General features: G+C 41.8%; 1 protein-coding gene across 4 annotated transcripts in view; it reads right to left on the reverse strand.

The window, feature by feature from the left end:
- The window catches only part of epha7 (eph receptor A7), a 146,887-nt gene that overhangs the window by 104,649 nt on the left and 23,317 nt on the right, over positions 1 to 18,921 (reverse strand). For all 4 annotated transcript variants that reach the window (XM_079571747.1, XM_079571745.1, XM_079571746.1 and 1 more), the window contains exon 4: positions 2,792 to 2,947. In XM_079571747.1, coding sequence (XP_079427873.1) covers positions 2,792 to 2,947 — 156 coding nt within the window. The remainder of the gene's footprint in view (positions 1 to 2,791; positions 2,948 to 18,921) is intronic.

The raw sequence follows: 18,921 nt of genomic DNA on the forward strand, positions 1-18,921 counted from the left end.
GAATAATATTCCATCGCTATCAATAACAGCCGCTCAGTTTAGTGTGAAAGGCTGGGATCTACACACAAGCAGCAAACTTTCCAGACTGCAGCCAAATTATTCATGAGTACAGCTATAGTGTCAGCGGAGGAACACACCCCCACACACAGGTGGAACAGGCACCCGGAGTTTTTGGGGCAAGCGTAGACGGCAACCCTCGTGAATGACAAAGAATTATGTCTCGTCTCAGGTACAGCCGGTGAGGGGCATAGTCAAAATACTGACTCAGGAAAGAGCAACATCGCCTGAATATAATTCAACGACAGTAGAAACTTGAGGTTGCTTTATTTCTGATAAACCAGTGTCGCACCCAGCTCTATCTTAATCTCTACTGTTTTTAAAGGTGCATTATGCAAGTTTTTATGTGGGGGAAAAAAGTTGATATTTGTGTGTATTTGACCTTGTAGTGACCCCGTGGCTGTGTGAGTGGACAGCATGGCGCCTTTAGTTTTCATCACAGTGGTCTCAAGGACGCTCCAGGACCATTTGTTTGGAAGGTTTTCCCTGCTCACGGAGCCTCTCACCAGAAAACCTACAAAAAAACGGATCCTGGAGCGTTGTAAAGACCACCTTGATCGAAAGTAAAGACCATTCATACAGCTGCTGGGTCACTACAAGGTCAAATGCACATAAACATAAACGTTTTTTTCTTGCGTAAAAAGTTGCATAATGCACCTTTAAGGCGAGATTGCAGGTCAATGGGGGTAAAAAAAAATATATTTAGATATCAATTTGAAACTTTTGCTGAGCATTACTGATATAAATCTGAGGGAAAAAAATTATTGCAGTGTATCTGTCATTCTATGTTTTCATATAGAAATAAGCCATTTTATTTATAAGAATGGCCAACATCTAAATAATACTGTAGATAGACCCAGGTTTAAATTCAGGAGTTTTGTTTTTTTTAGGCTATTTATAAGTGAAAAAAAATTAGTAATTTTTTGTTGTTGTTTTTTAGTTCAAAGCTCAGGCTAAGAATTAAACATTAAAAAAAAAAAAGTGTGGAGTGTGTAGGAGCTACTAGAGTAGATATTTTGTTGTCTGTAAGAGTGGAATGAAAACATCATGCGAGTCTCACCTATACCACGCGATAACACTCTTAAAGTACAGTTCCTTCACAAGTTACTCAAGTAGATATCAACGGATTACTACCCTGTTCCAAGCAGGCCAACAACAGTACAACCAACAACAACCGACTCAGGTCTGATTCTCTGATTTATAGCAACAACAAGCCGGTGCAGCGCTCCGGAATTCCACTGTATTTGCATAATATCACTTTCTTCACACACACATTAGGGATCCTGCGCTGGCCTAGTTTGTGCGCACAGAGGACAACACACCCCGGCTCCAACAAGCGGCGTCGTTGGATCGAGCTTATGGATGTACGCCGGCGTGTGGGTGATGATTTTAAAGAAATGCAAATGGGGCTTAATGAAAAATGGCAAAAGCAGGGTGTTTAATGGTGCGTGTCTTTTAATGGGGAGGCGCCTGGTCCGCAAGCACTGGAGGCAAAACTCGCAGATTTGATCATCCAGATTTTAAACGTATTCCATAGCTGTTCACGTCAGGTTTGTGAATATTACTGGCACTTAGAGAGTTTGAACATGGGCTAACAAAAGTCTAGTGCTGCCCCTGGAGTCTGTGTTCTAACAGGTTACACTGGGTCACATTGTACATGCCCTCCCTTTGCCCCACACATGTTCCCTCTGCTGTCCTTTTGCACCTCCGCTCTGATTGCATTTGCAGCCCTCGTGTCTGTTTTCTGTCTCAGCTCCTTTAAAATGATGAGAGAAACAATCCCCCCCCTCCCTCCCTGCATCTCGAAGACCAGATTCCAGCAGCAGCAGCTCGGCCCGGGCCAGAGCGCCAGGGCTTTCTGTCACAACCGCTGACGGCTCATTTGCTCGGGCCGGAGGCAGCGGGCGCACGCAGGGGCCAGGGCGGGGTTGCTTTTTCGAAACATGTTTATTTTAAGGTGCCGCTACTGTGCGAGCGGGGAGCGGCACGCCCTCCGGGGGGAGAGCGCAGAGCCGGGCCTGTCTCCGCTGATGTGTGAGGGACTCGAATCCAAATTCGCCGCAGAGGATTTTGTCTTTTTATGACACCGTGCAGAATGGGACCGCGACAGGAGTTCGGGAGTAAACTTTACGGCAAAAAATCGGACGTTTTCATGGAGAAGCATTCGCCAAAACATTTCAGGAGTTACAAATGAGGTTTCGAATTTAAGAGCATCTCAACAGGGTAAAAACAACTGTTGCAGCTATGACAACACAATCAAGCGCTTTCATTGTGTTTCTTCAACTCATTTCACATCACAATATTTCTGTACATGTATGAATAACTATAAATGCATTTTGTGTCACAGGACCAAAATGTCCAAGAACAAAATGTACAGTTCGGTCAGTTTTTTTAAGCAATATGGCACAAATTTAACTGAGCAGACATAAGAAAACAGCTACAGGCCGAGCATTACCCACAAGTGGAAGTCTTTTGGCACAAAAACAACGCCTTGTATGGCAGTTGTAGCCTCTTTGACACGCATTTCCAAGGTTAGAATGAATTGAGCTTAAGCATCTGAAAGTTTAATCATAATATTCCTGCAAATTAGGTTTAAGACAATATGAGTTTTAAAGATTCAGCTGCCTCTAAAGAGCCATGAATCCCGTCACTGGCGAACACTAGCACAGTGACTCTCTCTGAACATAGGACAAGATCAGTTGTTATTGGGAACACGGAGCGAGCCGGGACTTACGGGTGCAGGCCACGGACGGGGGGTCGGACAGCGCGCGGTAGTAGCCGTCCTCGCAGTCGCACCTCCAGGAGCCCTCGCGGTCATTGAAGCTGTGGGCGGGGCAGCGGGAGCACTGCAGGTCCTGGGACGACGACTTGTAGAATCCACGTCCGCACGCTGAGCAGGAGAGAGGGGGAACAGAGAGGGGAACGTCAGAATGAAGGCATTTAGAACAGGGAACATTAACATTCATGTAAATCCTTTGAAATGTGAATGTGTCTGCACAGTGGCAGAGGACTATAGGAGGACTTTTTTGCACTGGCCTTCGGCACGAGCTGAGCTGAGCATTTTCTCGTGTTGATTTTATTATCTATTTGTATTAATAAAATTGTTTTATTTTATGAATCTGTACAGCACTTTGGGGCAGTGCCTGCTGTTTGTAAATGTGCTCTATAAATAAATTTGACCTTGACCTTGACCTATAGGGCTGGGTACTGTTAAATAATAGCAGTCTGGTATTGAGAAAAAAAGGTTTAGCTACTACTGGTATCGAAAAGAAATATAAAATCTTTATATTCAAGTTTTGATGCTGTTGATGAAAAAGTGAAAGATCATTTGACAAAAAGGGAAAAAAAAAATGGAAAAACAGGTTGAAAAAAATTGGGGAAAAAACACATTTCAAAAAGTTGGAGGAAAAAAATGGAAAAAATAATTTTTGGCAAAGGACATTGGGAAAAAAACAGGGAATTTTTTGGCCAAAATGAAAAAAAAAAAACATTTAGAAAAAATTGGTGGGAAATTGGGGGAAAAAACACATTAAAAGAAAAGAGAGGAAAAAAACGGGGGAAAAAAACACTTTTTTTCCCACCTTTTAGTAGTTAGAGGGACTATACAGAGCTTAAATGTTAAATAATGTATTTTCCTCCTCAGACCTGTTCACCACAACTGCCTCTAAAATCCTGTCACTCAAAAAGCTGTGAATTCGGGTCCGCAGTGCTGTCATGCACAAGCTAAATATAGAACCTGCAGTTACGCACTAGACCTGAGGTGGCAGTAGTGAGCAAAAAATGACCAACTTGCATCCAGTCCCTTTAAAGGAAGTTTCTTGGTTGGTCCTCAAACAAATGATGCAAATGCAAAAGAAATAAAATGTAAGGAAAAGGAAAAAAAAGTATTGCTACATAGCACTGAAGGATGGGTCAAATGCAGCTGACAATACAGTCAAACTAAAGGCGCTACGATATGAGATGAACAAAACTAGCACCTTTATCCTCCTCACACAAAGCAACTCAACAATACAAGCCATTTCATCTCACCTATGCTCCCCATAAAAAAAAAGAGAACACAATTTCGCTGACCAACCGCTTTCCTCTGAGGCTCCAACATTCATCACAGAAATTCAATGCCCCCCCGCTAAACTAAATCACCCTTACCAAACCGGAGCCACAAACAGGAAAAATCGAGAAAAGAAGCGGTTGCGTAAAGGTCAGGCCGGGGTGCCACGATAATACACCCAGCATTCTCCACCAACGCACACGACCGCTTCTTCTGCGCTTCTTCTCCGGTTCGGCCCCGGGTTCAGTTTCGCACCTGAGCTCCGGCAAGACTCGACAAAAGCTCATCTCTGACAGCGTCCGCCGGTGCTGCCTCCCAAACAGAATCAAACCTCCTCGGGCTCCGGCAGAAACAGGCCCCGACCGACCCAAACGTGACGTGTGTTTTGGAAGCTCTTTTTAATCTTGTTTTGAGTGGTTTGGAGCAATTATGGAGAGTGATCTACATGAATTGTTTGGACAAGTATTGGCATCGGGTGAGATTTATGATTCATCAGTTCTGTTGTAATGGCAGTCATCTTACAGCTCGGGTTTCTTGCAACGTTTTTGGCCTTGTCTTCAGGTAATTTATGTGATCAGCGATTTGACATGATTGAGGTCATTGAAAGTCAGATCTTTTAAAATCCTCTGACTCTTCAACCTCTCAACCCATGCATTCTCTCCAGTGTCTCCAGCCTCATTTGAAAGCTAAGACCCACAAAACGAATCCAAGCTTCTTCCTCATTACGATTGTCAGTCTTCATCACGGTTTTTGGTAGCTTTTTTGTCACGTTTTGGTCACATTTTTGTGGCGTGATCACAGTAACGTCAAACAAAAACAAAAAAACGAAACAAAGCAACAAAAATGTGCAATAAAGTGACAAAAAGCCATACAAATGTGACAAAAATGTGGCAAAAAATGCACTAAAAAGCAACAAAATCATGATAAAAAACGTGACTAGAATGTAGGGCTGGGCGATGTATCGAATTTTAATCTAATCGAGATTTTAATAAAGGTTGAGGTCCTGTCACAGTATGGAAAATAATATATACGGCGCAATGCTGCAGCGCCTGTCAGGTCAATCCCAGGGAAACACTCGGCCCAAACAAACGGGAAGCAACGTGCTGCATGCAGCCAGACAAAGCAATGAAAACATGTTAAAAAAAAAGACAATAAAATGACTAAACCGTGATAACAAAAAGCAAGGAAGAAGCTTGGATGAGTTTCGTAGGTCTTAGCTTTCAAATGAGGCGTTTCACTGGCGTATATTTATTTGGTCGGGACAGTGCAGTACATGGGTCTCATGCATGTAAACAAGCCACGCCGGATTATAGCCTGGGCTAATTTCCATCTGTCCCCCATGCGCTCCCTCAAACACACTCTCTTTCATCCTGGCCTATTGTGCATGTTTTTAGTGGTAGGGGAAACTAGAGCACCTGGAGGAAACCTACACAGACACGGGGGAGAACATGCAAACTCCACACAGAAAGACCCGGGACCTTCTAGCTGTGAAGCACGAGCACTAACCGTTGGTGTAAGCGCCAGTCGAGAAGCTTTCAGATTTGGGAAAAACTGGAGAAAAAGTGCTCGGTTAAGGTGGGGGTTAATGAGAAACTAGGAAGATAAAGCTCACGAGTGACAAAATGTAACACAAACAAAACCTTTACATAAACTGAACTCTAGTCTTGATGATCATATGTCATGTCCAGCCACAGATAAGCATGCACGTGTATCTTTAAAGTCGCTTATCTGTGACCAGCAGCTAAACAAAGGCCGCGAGAGTATTTCATCAAAAAGGACTTATCTCTTCCTGTGTGGCGCGAAATGACAGGGAGTGACGACAAACAGGAACCCAGGAGCGGAGTGAAAGTTTAAACAGACAAAAAAAAAAAACCCCTCTGTTCTTTAAGATCCGAGGCGACTAATCCCGCGATGACCGGCTGCGTGTGCAAACCCAAAACTAAGCCCATGCAAAGCTGCGATCTGGGCCCACCGTTTCCAGAACAGTCTGAGAGAAGTGTCAAATTATAGCCGGGATACATTTTTCATGAGCCATAGGAGGGAACGAGCAATTGGCGGCGCAGATTTATACGCATAGGGTCTGTCAGGCGTTCGGAGTTAAGATGTTTTCCCCCCCCCGTTTCTGGCATAAAGACAATTCTGTGAAAAACTATAGACGTTCTCCCGATCCTGCATCGTTTTCAATAAGCTGTGTGTGTACATTAACAAATGAGTTACACTGGATAATGTGGAAGAGGGACATACTGGTGGGCTGCACTTAACTGTGGATTTTCTATGTATTCTATTCGGATTCATAATTGCAATTCATGTTTTAAAATCAATCAGTTCAGAGAGTCAGACTTCAGAAAATGTTTATACGAGTCTAAAAGTTAAAGGGATATTTCAGGATTTTTGACATAGGGCCTCATTTCCTAGTTATCCAGACTGTTGCTGATTTCTGGAGATATTTTCAGAAGATTATTTTGTAATTCAAGCAGTTCTTGTTTTTGACGAGTTTCATGGCGCGAGGCTAGTGCTATGCTAGGCTAGCGGATTTCTACGATATCAGCGACCGGCTCCACAGTGCACCTGAGGCAAATCACTTATAACGCCAGACTAATGATATAAATGTCTGCGTCGATGGAGTGATTTTAACCATTTTGCATTTAAAATAAGTTATATTTGAGCAGCATCAGCTTCGTGGTTGTATAAGCTACGCAGCGGCGGAGTGATCTGCTGGAAAATAGTCCCTCGTGTGCTGCAAGGTCGGTTATATTCCAAGAATTATTCTATGGACACAGACATTTATATGGTTAGTCTGGTGTTATAAGTGATTTGCCTCAGGTGCCCTGTGGAGCGGGTCAGACTGTTTTTAATGCAGGCTAGCTGATACCATAGAAATGCGCTAGCCTAGCACAAGCCTAGCGCCACGTAACTCTTCAAATATAAGGACTGCATGAATTACAAAAACAAAAAATATCTCCAGAAATCAGCAACACTCTGGATAACTAGGAAATGAGGCCCCATGTCAAAAATCCTGAAATATCCCTTTAACTATCTGGTTTGGCTATTTAGTAAATGTGCCGGAAAGAAAGAGTGTCAAAAAGCAGGGAAACATATGATGAAGAAAGCGACAAAAAAGACAACGAAAACACAAAAATATGACAAAAAATGTGACAAAAAAACAAAAAAACAGTAAGAGGTTAAACATGGCAGGGAACTGAATCCTGAAGTAAAACAAAAGAAACCCCAAATTGCGACCACAATCCCAACACATGTTAGGAAACTTGCAATCCGCTCGCAGCCCTCGTACATCTGACATAGCAACAGGAACATCTACAGTTTCACAGAGCTGTCAGTGCACGCTAAACATCCAGCTGAACCCAGATACCGCTCCTGTAGCGTTGACTCAGTCTCCTCCGATGCCTTTTCCATCTGGAGGGAACCCGGCAGAGGGGAAGGGGAGGAGGAGGAGGAGGAGGTGTGGGCTTCCCTCACTTTCTGCCACTTCAAAGCTCCGTCATATTCCATTCATCACCGCCGCTGCGCCAGAGTCCGGCAACTCGGGCCATTTTTCAAAAACTGGAAGTATTTTTTTTCTTTTTTTCTTTTTTTTATCACAGCGGAGTCGCCTTTTACATTTTCCAGATGGTCAGCGAACGCAGCATCCGCGCGCAGAGTGGACATACCGGCCTTATCCTGTGTCCTGCGCTCGCATGTATACACTCGCTGCCGATAGCATTAGTCAAACTGCGGTATCTCAAAGCACGCACTCTTTCCCCCGCTCTGGTCAGTTGAAGATTGCACAGGCCATGTTTAATCCAGGCTCTCTCCGGTCTGGTTACACGTTCTGATAAGCCTATGTTTGTGTAACGGAGGGGGGGGTTACTTCTGTCCAGAGTATTTTATCTTCTGTCACTTACAAACAAGAGCTAACAAAGTGATTCTCATACCGGGAAACGTAGGCAACGGCATCGGAACATTTGAAAGGAGACCCATCATGCAGAATCAATCTAACATTTAGCAAACTGTTGGAGCTGGGACTAATTTTTTTTGTGGAGCCAAGACTCTTTATTTCCTTTCATGAATCATCAGTGAACACGTCTTGAGCAGTTCTGCACTCCAAGTGTGTTCATCACAGAGTCTTTGTTAGCATGCCATTAGCAAAAAACAAAAAACAAAAAAAATAAACTGAAAGCTTTTGCAACAAAAACGTGATAATGAAGTGACTATAAAGTTACAAAGAACAACGAAAATATGATTAAGATAGTAGCAAAAAAACCGCAACAAAAAAGCAATGAAAACGTGACAAAAACGTGACAAAAACGTGACAAAAACGTGATAAAAACGTTGACAAAAACATGGCAAAAACATGGCAAAAAGGTGATCAAAATGTGACAAAAACATGGCAAAAACGTGACAAAAACATGGCAACAACGTAACTAAAAACATGAAAAAAAATGCTGACAAAAAATCGCAAAAACGTGACAAAAACATAGCAACAACGTGACAAAAAACGTGATAAAAAATCGCAAAAACGTGACAAAAGCGTGACAAAAACATGGCACAAACATGGCAAAAACATGGCAAAAAAGGTGATCAAAATGTGACAAAAACATGGCAAAAAACATGATAAAAACATGACAAAAACATGGCAACAACGTGACTTAAAACGTGAAAATTAATGCTGACAAAAAATCGCAAAAACGTGACAAAAACGTGAAAAACATGATAAAAACGTGACAAAAAAATGGCAACAACCTGACAAAAACGTGAAAAAAAGAATTGACAAAAAATGGCAAAAACGTGACAAAAATGTGACAAAACTGTGATAAAAACGTGATAAAAACATGGCAAAAAAAAACAAAAAAAAACTGCAAAGCTTTTAATATGTGTCATCCCACTGCTGCCTTTAGGGGGCGCTCCAGGCCAGATTCCTGACAACACAGATTTTTCATTACTGACTTCTCCAAACATAGTCTTTATGAAGCACCAGCCAGCGTGTACGATACTCACAGCGTATACGACACACGTACACGTATGACTAAAGTTTGCCGTCATGTGCAGTCTGACGTGGGATAACGGGAAATGTCTTCAGAGCGATGGAGAAACAGATTTCCCGTAAATGCGATGAGGAGTCGTCATAATCACTGAGGAAGACATGCCCTGACAAAACTACAATCACACGCGGTAAAGCCCGATTGACATTTCACAATAAAAAATGATGAACACACATCTTCATTCGGCACCGCTGGCCACGGGAACTAAATATTTCACACACTATGTACCAGTTTACTGTCAGCTTTGAATATTTTAGTGGATGAGGGAGGCGGTGTATCAAGAAGTCCGATATTATTCTCTTTGGTAACGTTGTACACTGGTTTTATAGCAATGCGTATGATAAAACGTTCTGGAGCTAAAACGGGTGAAACTTTCGCCAATATACGTCTGTGTTCCAACGAAACCAGCATAGTTTAAAGTATAGTTTTTTTTTTATCCATATGCAAGCTAATCAAGCTCCCATGATGCTACAGTGCACCCCGCCAGTCTCTTCGGCACAGCAGCTGAACAGTAAAGTTAGCGGCAGGTGCATGTTTATCAGTGCACTGAGGCTGTTTACAGAGGCAACAAGGCGTCAAACACAGCCTCACTCCTGCTGGCTCCTGACGCAGAGACGAGCAAACTCCACTCAGCTCACACACACGCTCCAAACAATGTCAAACTTCAATGTGACTCACTATTACTAACAATTTAGGCGGTATAAGGTTTGGAATTCATAAAAAACCAATAACAGGTTTGATGTCTTTTGTAATTATGACTGGCAACTGGTATTTTTCCCACTTGAAAATTACGACGTACGACCACACTGCAAAAGGTAATTAACTAGATCAGTATAAACATCTCAATTTGAGCATAATAATCCAAATTTTAGTTGTTTTGACTAGGTAAGTTGTTCTTGGGCATTTGTCCTAGATTATTTCACTTGTTCTGTGATGTTTCTGACTCGTTTCGATACATTTCGTCCTTATATCAGGTCATTTTCTTTGCCAATGGGGTAAAAAAAATTGGTCTTATCTCATTGGCAATTTTACTTTCTTATTTCAAGCGAGATTTACCTTAGAACCAGTCTGAAATGTCCTTCAACAAGCAAAGTAAACTGGGTCCGATCAGGAAAAATTAGTGAAAACCGCTCAAAACAAGATATATTTCCTCAATTCAAGTCATTTAAGACAATGCTTGATATTTGCTTTTTGCAGTGCACAGAGCGAATGTAAATGTAAACAAAATGGCTAATGCTACAACAGCTAGCTAATAAGATGCTAACGTTATATGAAGGTTTTTCCACAAACATATGCGTTGTGTGGTTTCGTCAAGTTTTATCAGTAGCTGCGCTCCTCCACCGGGGGCCACCATTACCGTCTTCTTTTCCTATCTGAACTCGGAGCTCTCTGGACATCTCCGAGTTTACAAGTTGTAATTTTGTCAGTCCGAGCGAGGATCCAAGGAATTTGACCAAGTTTCCATTAGTCTGATGGATAATGTCTGTGGTAAGTTTTAATCATGATTTTATTTCAGTTCAGTGTAGGCCCGGGACGATCCACTTTTGTCACGATCCGATATGTATCACGATACTCATGGGCCGATCCGATACGTATTGCGACACACCTAGTAATTATGATAAGTAGTATTTACCTTAAAATGTGTAAAAAGAAATCAGTCATGTGTCCAAGGTTTATAAACCAAATGTCATTTCATAACAAAGCGGGTATAATTGTCACTGGATGACAAAGCAGCGTATGATAAAAATGGCTCCAAACACAAGTATTGAAAGTATTAGACACTTGGTATTGCGGCAAAAAGTATTGCGATACAAATACAATCTGACATTTTGTCCCAGCCCTAGTTTAGAGGCAAAAGTTTTGTACTTTTTTGTTTTGTTTCTTGAGTCTGTCAATGGTATAACGTAGTTGGCATGGCGACGGTTATGAATGTTACTTGTCACTTCCTGCCCATGTCCAATAAGGAAGTGAAATAATAAACATCACTACAAAAGAAAAAAAAAAAAACTGGGAAAACGTGGTAAAAAAGTATAATTGGTGTACAAGTATCACAAATCGTTTTTCAAAAATTAATTCCCGTGCAGCTCCTCAAAACAAGCTTGACATTCACTGAAATGAACCGCACAAATATTGACGTACACATTTTAATTTACTCCCACTGTCCAACTGTTGTTTTGCTCGAGTGTGCAACTAAGCCATCGTGGTTAAATATAATTATGAAAACAACATTTTATACTGCCAGTTTCAAACATTCCGTCAAATCTTCCCCACTCCGATGACAAAGCATAAATAACTGAACACAAAACTTGCCACAGCGACCGAGAATCCAAACGGCTCCACAAACACTGCTCCTCCACTGGGCTGCAGTCGATATGTTTACAAGGCTGCGAGTGCAGGTTTGATTTACTGCCTCAGACTTCACTGGCCCAACATGTCGCCTAATGTACTTAATGAATGGAAACCGCGGTCGTGCGCCCAGTCACCGCCGCGTCTATAGACCGCCAGCGCATTGACCGCAAAGTCCAATCGCATAAATAAAAACAAGGAAAAAGAACAAGTTTTAAATGATTCATCGGCTCCACGGTTCTGCAGTTAATATCCGCTTATGTCTCCAAATCCACGTGGGGAAACTTTTACTTTGAAAAGCAGAGCAGTCATAGAAATGCCTTTAGCGATCAGAGCCTGCTCCGACAATAGCAGAAACTGATTTGGTATTTAGCTCAGGCCACTTTTACACGCTAGTTCTTATCTAAGTAAAATCTCAAAAGGTGTGGACATTCACCCAACTATAGTACTATAGTCGGGGTAACAACAGCTGAAAACATCTGGATCTTTCATAATTTGCAATGTTGAAAGGCTAGGTGCTAATAGCTAAAGGAGAAATACAAGGCTAACAGAGACCATTACAGGACTAGCCGACTTGCTAACTGTCTGCATACGCTAGGATCAAACGCCGCTTCTCCTATTTATTATTTATTTCTATGGTGGGAGTTGCTATACGTTTGTTAAGTGGTGACGTCACAATTCTACTTCCGGGTCCCGAGATGTGCGAGAAACTACAAAACAGCTCTTCAATACCACATTCACTATTTCTGAAATTCAACGTAGAGTTACTGAACATAATTATTTATCAGGCCCATTAGCCAAAAATGCTGTACCTACAGCTATAAAAGTAATATTTACCAAAATCAGTTCATCCGGGTTAGCGGAGATAAATGCTAATGGCGCAGCAGCTACGCTAAGTTTTTGTAGTTTCTCGCACATCTGCGGACCCGGAAGTAGAGCTGTGACGTCACCACTTTGCAAACGTATTATTCAAATGTTTATTTAAAGATAGAAGGATTTGATGTCATATCGCTAAGCGTCGTATCATGGGATATTTGCAACCAAGCCCAAACTGTTGACAGCTCCACAGACAAACGCAGCAAAAAGAGCAACTTTATCAGAATCTTCTGCTGAAATAACAACAGAGAGAAGGCAAAAAACTGGTTTACACTTAATAACAATGAAATATCTCACCATTTCTCCAGGCAAAATGAAGATATATTGAAAATAACCCTTCATTGTGTATGGAAGAAAAGACTTACTAAAAAAAAAACAGAGTAAATGTAATATTTCTGTGTGATCAGATGTTTAAAAAGAGCTTCGGCTCTATAGCGGCTCTATAATTATAGTGAATAGAGCTAAAGTTCCATTGGATCTGGACGTCGAGTGATGACATCATCACCTAACAATCCCATAAACTAATGGAGATGTTAAAAGGTTAAATACTGGAGTTATTGTTCACATCAAAACACTTGGACACTACTGTGTGTACAGCTAACAGCTTTTTTCTTCATTTTTTATATTATTTTCAGCTAATGGAAAATGCATGCTAGCATCCGCAAACATCTGGATCTCTTCGGTAACAGTGACTTTCTCTGGCACACTCTATTAAAGTTTTATACAATATTAGCTTCAAATAAGGAAATACATCACGTATTCCCCCGTTTGGTAAACAGCATGACTCACAGGGCAAACAATGGTTCACCTATTTAACTCTGGGTTATCAACATGGCAAAGCAGTCAATAAATCCATGTAATGCTCTTTCATGTGTTCGGGACGAGGACAGTGGCAGTGTCCCGGCGACAGCTGTGGGTGTGCCTCTCTTCGGCAGCTCGCATGAATGCCCTGAATAGGAGGTTAACCACTCTGCATTGTCACCTTTGTGGCTTTTCCGGACACGCAGATTCAAGCAAGCCAGTAATCAATGGTCGAATCAATTGTGCATCCTGTGCTTTTCAATTAGACCAGTTAGGTGACCAATACCCAGGACTTTACCATTCATCTTCAAGGGACAAGGCAAACCACTTTTAGGGAGGTTAGACCTAAAGCTACTGACAGAATCCATATTATGTCAATGTCAATTTCATTTGTTTTTTATTGGAAGGTTACAGGAAATGATCATGCTATACTTGAGGGGTTTCCATAGTTATTTGGTCGGGACACAAAAAAGTGAGCGCCTCTTCTACAACTTTAGGGTGGCAAAACATTTAAAATCAGGTTTTTAACATGTATTTGAATAGTTTATTTTGAAATTTGACTGGATTTCACTAAAAAGCAAACCTCCCTGAGGGTCCTGGCCCTCACTTTGGGAAACCCTGCTATAGTAGAGTTGCAACTAAGTCAGCAAACAATTAAAGTGCATATGAAACGTTAGACGCAATATTTGCTAAAACAAAGTCAACACAATTATATTTTTAAAACGCTTTCTTTAGTTTTGACCATTTTTGTGACGTTTATAGTTTTACTTCCTTATTGGACACTTTCAGGAAGTGACATAGATAGAGGCAAAAAACATTTTTAACGTGCAACCATGAGTCAATGGGTTATGATGTAATCCCTTCCGGGTCCAACGGAGCTTTACCCCATTCACTAGAATGGGATTTTGCTGATTGGAGCCTCATATGCACAGAAATATTACATTTACTCTAGATTTTCTTGAGTAAGTCTTTTCTGACATTAATCATCACAGTATTTTTTTCAAACACAACGAAGGCTTATTGTAAATATAAAATGATCTGGTGAAATAGTGAGCTATATTATTCTAATTTGGTGTAAAACAGGTTTTGGCCTTTTACATATCTGTTGTTATATCGTTTTTTGCTGTGTTTATGGAACTCTCAACAGTTTAGACCCAGAAGTAGCTTACTATTGTGTATGATGTCACATGCTGTGGGATGTCCAACTGCTGTGGGACTTTACCTCTATCTATGTCACTTCCTTTCTTCATTAAAATTGCTGCTTCACTGACATAAAATGATCATTGTTACAACAGATGTTATCCACCATATGTTCAAAAGAATGAAAACATGTCATATACACTTAAAGTAAATATAATTCTAATATCTGTAAACTGTGCAGGGTATCCATAGTCACTCAAGTATACTCAGATCACGCTGTTTCAAAAAGCGTACAGTTCATGGGGGCAAAAGGTTGGAGAGCCCATATATAGAGCAACAGCAGTTACAAGCCATTACAAAAACACTTAGCTAAAGGCTCCAGTCTCAGTCTTTTGTTTTTCGTGCAAAACTCTACCCAAAAAAAAAAAAATCAACACAGCTTGACACAATAACAGGCACGGAGCAAGTTTGGAACTGAAAACATTCCAGGTTCAAATTGGACAAGACACCTCTCGGCGTGTCTGTGCAGTAACATGAGCCGGCCCCTCTCGTCTGGCTCAGGTGCTGCTGGGAGCGTTAAAAAAAAAACAGGGCCAGTGCAGAACAAGCTCGCAAAAGGCAGGTTTTTATCTGCGACCCGGGAGAATTAGGCGAGGTCACAGACGGAGGGAAATGTGACAGAGACGGAGATACTCTGGCGCAGTTCGAGTTGGGGAGTACTTTTGTCATTCAGACCAAGGGCACGGGACTTAATTACTCATGGGACGGTGAGGCTCTATATCTTATATGAGTGTCCTAACAGAAAATCAATTTATGTTGATCTTTTCACCGTCGGCGGAGAAGATGCATTCCAAAACTTGCAGAGAAACAAGATCACATGTCATAACCAGAACCTGTGCTGGACATGCCTGCGTTATAGACAAAATCAACCCGAAACATCCACAACAGGCTAATTCTGCAGCCACAACTCGTGCTGTACATTTTTAGAGTGAGCAGTGAAATAAATAAAATAAAAAAACTGCTGCTATTGACTTGCCATTGCATCACATTCACTGAATCTTATATTTGTATTACTTCATTGCTCCAGGTCGGATCACAGCTCGCCCTCCTAACCCGGGACACAAACTGTTCGACCCTCTCCCCTCAGGCGGGAGGCTGTGCGCTCCATCACGAAACAGCTCTTTTCCCCTCACGAACAGTGAATAACCTATATCTATATATACATATATTTATAATATAACACTATATCACCTCATATCTGCGGCTTTGTTGAGTTTAGCAGAGTAAGATGATTTCACTGTTTTATATAGACACGTCTGTGAACCTTCACTGACAATGGTATTAAAGCCCAGAGCAACAGTTTAATGCCTCATTTGAAAGCATTTTTGTCATGTTTCATCACTTATTTTGTCGTGTATTTTCTTGCTTTTTCATGGTCGTGGTTTCGTCACATTATTGCATTTAAAAGAACTTATAATTGAGCAGCATCAGCTTCGGGGTTGTACAAGCTACGCAGCAGCGGAGTGATCTGCAACAAAATAGTCCCTCAAAATGCGATCATTCATGTGATGCAAGGTCAAGTGATTTCACTGTGGAGCGGGTCAGACTGTTTTTTTATACCGTAGAAATGTGCTAGCCTTGCATTAGCCTAGCGCCACGTAGCTCTTCAAATACAAGAACTGCAATGAATTACAAAAAAAAAAATATCTCCAGAAATCAACAACACTCTGGACAACTAGGAAATGAGGCCTTATGTCAAAAATCCTGAAATATCCCTTTAATATAGAACCTGCAGTTATGCGTAAGACCTGAGGTGGCAGTAGTGAGTATAAAATAACCAACTTGCCTCTAGTCCCAGTTAAAGGAACAGGCCAACGTTTTTCCATACTGAGATATGTTCTTGCCTGAGCTTAGACGAGTTGATACGTACCTGTCTGGTCTTTGTGCGTGCCCTCAGTCACGCAAAACGAACAAAGATGTTGTTAGCATGTAGCCTTTCCCAGTATATGGATGAAGTTGGAAGCTACCCCGCTTTTCCACGGGCAACGCACAAAGACCAGACAGGTACGTATCAACTCGTCTAAGCTCAGGTAAGAACATATCTCAGCATGGAAGAACGGCGAACTATCCCTTTAAACAATCCCACTTCCCACTGATAACGTTTATCCGTCGTCTCCTCTGAATGGGCCGATCTGAGCGGGGGCGCTGAGGGGCTGAGGGGCAGAGCAGGCTGCACAGAAGACCTAATCAACAGCCCTCTGCTCCTTATCTCCCTCTCGCACTCACAAAACAGAAAAGAGGTTTTGCTCGATTTTTACAAGAACACTGCTTTTTTTTTTTTTTTTTCTTCTTCCTCCCCCTCCCTTTTTCTCCTCCGAGCTGTGTTTTAACATTCTTGAACGGCGTCCAGCTCGTCTCGGGCTCTTTAGAAAGGGAGCAGAGAGAAGAGGAGACAGACTACTTGCTTTGACGAATGAGAAATCCCCTGTTGGTCAGTAATTATTCTCTTTGTCTTGATTTTTTTTGTTTTTTTTCCTTTTTAAATACACTCGCGCACTTTCCCTTCGCTGCTAATCCGCGCCTTTCTGCTGACGGACGGGATTCTGACGCTGACCTTTTCTTTTCTGTGTAATCCGCGAACTTCTACGGGGAGATGGTAAATTGTTGTCTTGTTCGCACTGACTCGTGTTGTTAACATGTGCAGATGGGAGTCGCTTCAAAGTTTATTCTGGCTTCTTGCAATCTTATGAGTAATACTACTTGATACGCATTTTCAAAAAGCGCATCCTCGTGCCGGCATTTGTCAGACACATGACGTTTGAGTGCTTGGGTTGGGTTTCTGATTCATTCTGGTGAAAGTAAGGAGTAAAAAAAAAAAGGGACTAAATTTAACTACCAACTTGACACGATATACACTTTGCACTTTTCATCGCATTTTTTTTTTTTTTTTTCACTTTTTCACTGATTGTCTGTTGCGTTTTCATCACTCTTTTGTCACGTTTTTGTTTGGAATCTGTTTTTTTTTGTGGTATTTTGTGGCTTTTTTGTCGTCATATTTTCGGCACTTTTTCCTTTCATTTTTGTTGCTTTTTCATCACTCTTAAGTTGTGTGTTCTTGTCGCTCTTTTGCCACTGTTTTGCTTTTACATTTGGGTAACGCCAAACTGGAGAAAATGTGCTCTGTTAATATGTGGGGGTTGCGAGGTTAAAGTGACAGTCTGTAAGTTTAAGCGTTTTGCAAACTCAATATATTGTGTAATTTTGACCTGCAATTAGTAACAAGTAATACTTAATATAATTTTTTTTCCGAAAGTCCCTCCCCTTTGCTAAACTCAGCAGCTAAAGTGAATCCCTGGTGCCATCACTTTGACCAATGAGACGAGCTTTCCTGTGAACCAGCCAATCAGAACTCTCTCTTTTCATTTTGTAAGCTTGGATCGGCTTTTCAGGTCCAATCAGGAGAGAGGAGGGGGGCGGGGCTTGATTCATTACTTTTTGAATTACTCTCTCTCCTCATTTGGCTATCTTACAGACTATCACTTTAAACCTTTCATTTGATTGATTGGTGAGAAATTCAGCGTAAACGTTAGTGAAACAAAACGCAACAAAATGATACATTTTTGGACATAATAATCCATTCAAAAGTAGCGGAAAGTTAAGGTGTACAGGAATGTAAAGGCTATTCCCATATGGCACCGGCTGAGGAGATACCCAGCGAACTACTCATTCTGTCCCTCTTACAGAACACTCCCGCTCTCCCTCCTCTCCCTCCTCTCCCCCCCTTTTCCCTTTCCCTTCCTACATGTCCGCTCTGATTAGGTGTGGAAGCCGCCCCGGTGCTATACTGGACGTGGAAAGAATGCACGGCTGCTGCTGCTGAGGAGAGGAGGGAGGTGGAGATAGCACCCCCCATTAGAGTGATAACGTGTGAGGGAGGGGAGCGGGACAGGACCGGCGTGTTAGAGGTGGTCCGGTCAGCCGGGTTTAGATATATGGACTTCCACTGTGTGTTTTCTGTGAAGCCGCTCCAGCGCTGCACAGTCTGTCCAAGTATGAGCTCAGTCATGTCTGCAGATGAAGAGCATGTGCAGAAAGTGACAGCGATTGAGAAATCCTAAGTGCTAAACTTCTTTTTGTTCTTTGCAAACATCCAAAAAGTGATGACTGTGTAGCATCACCAAAATGCAAAATGGGAAAAGATGAACCCAACACACAACACTGTATAAAAGCAGCTCAGTGTCGGGGGAAAAGGTATTGCAGTTTCTAAGGACAGCTTATGGGTTTGTGATGGAATTTGTGAAGTCCCATGTCAAGTCTGCAATCCCCCTTTAGAGTGCACTAACAAAATCTCAATCTATGCTGGAGACATGACAGGCCACGTAGATTCTAGGATTCATTTTAGGGCCCGGCGATATCGATAAGAAGAAGGCCAATAGAGCTCCACAGTCCCGCCCCTTGCGGTCTTGTTGCTCCGGTCCGGAAGCAAAAAATCCCTGTCCACCTGACCGTCGATTTGACCAAAAATTCAAATATTAAGAGTTTAACGTTGCCGCAAGGGCTAATCAGCTATGTAGCAATTCGTGACCATAAAATGTTTCATTTCAATCCAAAAAG

Source organism: Gobius niger (assembly GCF_951799975.1).
Source record: "Gobius niger genome assembly, chromosome: 15".
NCBI classification, from domain to species: domain Eukaryota; kingdom Metazoa; phylum Chordata; class Actinopteri; order Gobiiformes; family Gobiidae; genus Gobius; species Gobius niger.